This window comes from Balaenoptera physalus (genome assembly GCF_965194825.1).
Source record: "Balaenoptera physalus genome assembly, chromosome: 7".
Lineage (NCBI taxonomy): Eukaryota > Metazoa > Chordata > Mammalia > Artiodactyla > Balaenopteridae > Balaenoptera > Balaenoptera physalus.
This window is the reverse complement of record NC_138886.1, coordinates 5700585-5706164: the sequence shown is the minus strand read 5'-3', so window position 1 is coordinate 5706164 and position 5580 is coordinate 5700585. Positions and strand designations below refer to the sequence as shown.

Genomic DNA, 5580 nt, shown 5'->3' with positions numbered 1-5580 from the left:
GTCTTTCGTCCCTTACAGCCCCGCCCCGGCTCTGGGACCCTCGGGGTGGTCTCTTTCCCCAGACCTAGGACACCCCGTTTCCTGAGGCGTGGAGGAGCGTCGCCCCCGGAGTAAGCCGCCCGTGCCTCGTCCCGGCAGCCTCCCTCTTGCCCCCGAGCCGCTCCTTGCTCCGACTCCCGGCCCCAGGTTTGGCCTCGGAGCTCCCCATTCAAATCCCATCCCTGCTGTCAAGGGGCCTCCCCTTCCCCCCAGGTTGCTCCCGTGAGGCTCTAATGCCCTGACTTCTTCCAATGTCACCTACGGCCCCCTTAGTCTCAGCCCAGCCAAAAACTTTAATGCAAAGGAAAAGCTTGGACTGGTTTCACAGGCCTTTTAAAAAGCGGACTTAAAAGTTGCTGGCAATGCATTCCTTCTCGTCTGAGTGGAGGGCCAGCCCTCGCTGAAGTCGGGGTGACCCGTGTCCTTTTCCGGAGAGCAGGGTAGAGAAGCAGGAGCGGCAGCTAGTGCAGCAGGAAGTTTGTCGGAAGATGAAGACACCAAGATAGGGGCTGGGTGACTTCCCCAGGAAAAGTTCTGGAGGAGCATCCAAACACGATCAACGTTTCCTTGATGTGTGGAAATCGACATGACTTTAGCCTTACTGACCCTTGTACAGCATACCCTGTGAATATTTCTGTTTAGGTTTTTCTCCTTGAAAGAGAAGAAACTTACTCAGCCAGTAAAAGACACTTAAAATCAAGAAACTTTGGGATCACATCGCAATTACATTACTTCGAATTGATAAACTGCGAATATAATCTGAACTCCTCTGTTTACATATGTCAACCTAAAATCTTCGCTTCCTTTCACTGTGGAAGATGTCTTGTGATTGACCTCAATTACTGACTTGTGGAGATGCGGTGAATGTGAAATCCCACATATAGATCGTTTTCCTTCTAAGCTCACTGATCATTCTGAAAGATCTTGAACCCTCTTCTGGAAAGGGGTGCCTATCGTTACTTTATGGGGCAGCAGCCTGGAAAAGTTCTTGGGGACCAGAGAAGGCCAAGTTTGCCTGCCCTGCACTTTATCAAAGGAGCAGGGAAGAAAGAATCATCGAGGCATGGGGGTCCACACTGCAATGTTTTTGTGGAACATGGTGAGTGCTTTTCAAGCTTTCCTGGTCCTGTTTTCAGCTTCGGGATGCCTAAGGAACTTTTGAACCACAGCACTTGTTGTCGGTTCTTTCCAGTTTTACTTAAAACTTCTGTTTCTGTAGTTATCTCTTAGTTTCTGGTGGAACTTTCTTTGTATAAGAAAAAGTTACTTGGTGACACTGGATGGCTTTATTCAAAATCTCTTTTGAGTTGGTTATTTTTGCCTGATTCCCCTTCTAACTCACTGTTGACCTTGGACAAGCCATTTTACTATTCCACCTTCCTGAGGAGGTTGGATTGAAGTGGTTTCTCAGGATCCATAGTCCACGATTCTGCTCTGATCTAACGCATGGGCTCTTCCTTCCCCTGCGGTGTGGGGATCTTTTACTACTTTATCTACAGGGAGCTTTTACCATATCCTCAAAGGGGTTTGTGCTCCCCTCAAAGTTAAAAACCACAGGTCCTAGTTGACACTAATATTCTTGACCTTTTCAATCATAAGTAGAACTTGAAAATACTCACTTTGGAGCTATGTGGGAACAGTCGAGGCGGGGGAGGCAGCATTCCTTGTGAATCGAGGACCCCCAGCTTCTAGTTATTGCACCTTACGCCAGGAGTACTCCTTTGCCATGGATGGAGCTTTTTCCTCCTCCTCTCTCCCTGTTTCATGTGACATTTGGGGCAAGAAAGGTTGTCTTCGACATTTTTATGAACATCACTGGCATTTGAGTGCCGACAGTACATATTATACTGGTCACGTCCAGTCATTTTGTGTGAAGTTTTAATGCTAAGTGTCAGCTTAGACTGATGTCTGGGACAGGGGACAGCCATGCGCCAATTAATTAGGGTCCTGTTTGTACTCTCACAGCCTGACATTTTTCAGACTGTGTACTTTATATTAAAATATCAGCTGAGGCCACCCACCCTATTAGCAAATGTAGGACGTGTGCAAGTAGCATATACTTTGAAATTCAATCACAAATACCCTTAACAATGGGTGACTACAGTGAACAAAGTTCTCTATTCAGTGAACTTGCATTTGACAGTTGGGATTGATTTTCTTAACGGAAATCGTCATCTAAATAATCTGAGTACTTGGATTTTACTTTGCCTTGAAACATTAGTTATATTTTAGCATTGGTTTTAGACAGGCGAATATAGTAATATGTTATGGCGCTTCCCAAATTCAGGATTTATAAAGTGAATTGTTCACATTTTTAATTAGTGATGATCATGCAACCTTAGTGAAAATTGGTACAGACTTTTTGGAGAGCTTTGGCCAAACTTATCAGAATCTACAGTGTACATACCAGTGACCCAGTAATCTCACTTCTAGGAAACTATCCTGGTATAGAACACTGTAGTGCCTTACATGTGCCTTATACCCCTTCAGGGGTCCAGAGGTTAAAACTTTTCGTATTAACACAATACTAAGACGTTATTTGCACTCTTTGCCCTATTGGTGCAAAAGTAATGCAGGCTCCTAAGCATGAATCAAGGCTGTGGCAACTAACTATAGTAGCCATTGTATCCTTCATGCCATGCACTCATAGTAAAAAAAAAAAAAAAATTTTCTTTTTGGTTTTCACTTAAGAACGTTCCTGGTGAAGCAGCAAAAATTATTAATTTTACTAACTCTTGACTCTTGTGTATATATCTTGTTGATCTTCTGTGGATGAACGGGGAAGTAATTCTGTTTGCTGGTTGTCTTCTAGGAAGAGTGCTTGGGCAGTGGTTAGTTGCGAGCTGAACTTGCCACTTTTTTCATGGACTACCATTTTTACCGACAAACTATGGTTATTCAGATTAAAAAATGTATAACAGAGTCTTTCAAGGAAGACAACTGGTAGTGTCTATTGTCAATGATAACATTTTTGCTTTCCAGCGAAAATTAGGGTTTTGGAAAACTTGTATCTGCTACTGTGATGTAGAGATTGGTGGTAATATTTACAAATGTGCTATTTTGATATCTTATAATGGAATGTATTATTTGGAAAATCTACATAATTCAGTGAACTGATATTTTCTAAATGATCAACACATGATGTTATAAAATCAGGCACAGGTAAAAAAGATTCATTCAAGGTGCAAGATGGACCATTGGATTTTAATGTAACAGAATACAAAAATTAATTGATAGAGTTTTAGATTCTACTCAAAACTAATCTTTAAGAAACTACCACTTAGCGAGTTTGGTGTAGCTTCAAAGAACAATACCTACAATTATGTATAAACAGGGGAAAACAAGTTATTTTCCAGTGTTAATAAACTGTTTATTTTTAGGTGAACAAATGAATAAATGATTTACATTTTTCAATTTAAATTTATACTGTGGTAAATATTGGTGAGATAACCTATATAAGCAAAAGCACTTTGGGGTCCTATATAATTTTCAAGAGAGTAAAGTGGTCATGAGATAAAGTTTTAGAACTGCTGCTACAGAAAGTTTATCAAGAAGTCATATAAGGGCGTGCTCAAAAAAAAAAAAGGAAAGTCATATAAGGATGTGTATTGCCAGCATACTATAAAGTACCAACACTGAAAGATGCCCATGTAATGGTAAGTGGAAAAAAGCAATTTGGGGATCAGTCTGCATGGTATGGCTCTATTTTTGTAAAACAAAAATTAACTATTTATTTGTACATGCACAGAAAAAAGTGTGGAAGGATTTAGACTGACATAGTGGTTAATCTCTAGGGAACTGGGATTTAGGTGGAACAGCACAGAGAACTTTCACTTTTTACTTTGCATTTGTGATATTCCAGACCTTTTACAACATATTTGTTTTATTTTGTAATACCCAAGTTATGAGGGTTTAAAAACCAAATTGGTGGCATCCCAACCAAATAATCACTTCTTTGTAGCACCTTTTAATGAAAGAAGTTGCCTAGATCATGTTTTACTGAAGACAAGTCAATTTCTTTGGACTTCAGGTGTACTTTTTCTAGGGGAACAAATGGTTCTTGATCTCTCACAGGCTGATCTTTCTAGAGTTGGTTAACATCCGTATAGACTGGATTAAAAACTCGCAGCCATAACATACAACGTTGAACCAGACGTGAATCTGGAAGCCAAGAATAATGTTACGTGGTGGTGGTGAACCTGAAAGGAGTGGGCAGATGGCAGCTTTTTGCTAGGATCTTTCAGGGTCAAAGGGCTGGCCATATGTACAGGGGAAAAAAAAAGGAAACCATGATATTATTTCAGGGACCATATGTTCCTTCCAAATTTCAGTGTCTTGACTAAGAAAATTCACTTTTATGAAAGCTGGTAAAACAGGATTGAAAGCATTCACTAGTAAACCTGTTTACCTTAGTGTGTCCTTCTTTCTTCAACAAATATTTATTGAGCTCACACTATGTTCCAGGTAGTGTTTTAGTCATTGGTGATACATTAGTGAATAAAAACGCTTCCTTAAACTTACATTCTAGTGGGTGGAGACAGACCAGAAATAAGCTAAATAAGTAAAATATAGAGTGTATTAGGTGGTGGTAGGTGCTGAGGAGAAGAATAACATAGAAAAGGGGGCAGGGAATATTGGGGTGATTTTAGTTAGGGTGGCTAGAGAGGCCCCACTGAGAAGGTGGCATTTGAATAAAGACCTGAGGAGGGAGGTGAGGGAGAAAGCCATGGAAATGATGGCTTTCAGGCAGAGGGGAATCAGGGCGCACAGGGCCCTGGGCAGAGCTTGCTTAGCAGGTTCACGGAGAAGCCTAGAGTAGCTGGAGCAGAGAGGGCAGAAGGAGAGTTGTAGGGGATGAAATGGGGGGTGGGGGGAGGTGGCTGGAGAAGAATGTGGCCTTGTTGTCCATTTCAAGAATTTTGACTTTTACTCATGTGTTGGGAGAATTTTGAGGGAGGAGTAACAGGGCCTGATTTACGCTTCAATAAAATCTCTCTGGCTGCTACGTTCTGAAGGAAAGCAAAGGAGGAAGGACGGATTCCACTTGGCTGTTGATGGCACTACCCTGGATGAGAATGGTGAAGGCTTGGCCCAGGGTGTGGCGGTGGTGAAGGGTCAGATTCTGTGAATATCTGAAGGCACGGCAGACTAGATTTGCTCTTATATTAGATATGAGACATGGGGTGTGAAGGAAGTCAAGGGCTTTTGGACTGAATAACTGGAAAAATGGCGTTGCCTTTTACTGAAATGTAATCTAGAGGAGCGGGGTTTGGGGAGATGGGTTGGGGGATGAAGATCTGGAGCTGAAGTGCGTGTTAGGCATCCAGGTGGATATGACAGATACACAGTTGGGTCTACAAATCTGAATTCAGGGAAGCAATCCAGGTTGGTGAGAGAACCTGGGAGTCACCAGGTTCTAGATGGTATTTAAAGCTAGGAGAATGGATGACATCCCCAAGGGAAATCTCCATGTATGTGTCTTTCATATAAGTAAGGTGCTATTCAGTAGTTTATGATATTAAGACTTTACATTTTTATACA

At 41.8% G+C, this 5580-nt stretch overlaps 2 protein-coding genes across 6 annotated transcripts in view; both read left to right on the top strand.

Moving 5' to 3' along the window:
* Nucleotides 1-290: 290 nt before the first annotated feature.
* LOC309663776 (uncharacterized protein) lies at nucleotides 291-389 on the top strand (the record flags this gene model as incomplete). The annotated part of the gene is made up of 1 exon (XM_082468264.1): nucleotides 291-389. The coding sequence occupies one exon, from the start codon at nucleotides 291-293 to the stop codon at nucleotides 387-389; it is 99 nt and encodes a 32-aa protein (XP_082324390.1).
* A 613-nt stretch (nucleotides 390-1002) lies between these two features.
* The window catches only part of ABL1 (ABL proto-oncogene 1, non-receptor tyrosine kinase), a gene marked incomplete at its 5' end in the record, with an annotated part of 131256 nt that continues 126678 nt past the window's right edge, over nucleotides 1003-5580 (top strand). For all 5 annotated transcript variants that reach the window (XM_082468117.1, XM_082468119.1, XM_082468121.1 and 2 more), the window contains one exon: nucleotides 1003-1138. In XM_082468117.1, coding sequence (XP_082324243.1) covers nucleotides 1003-1138 — 136 coding nt within the window. The remainder of the gene's footprint in view (nucleotides 1139-5580) is intronic.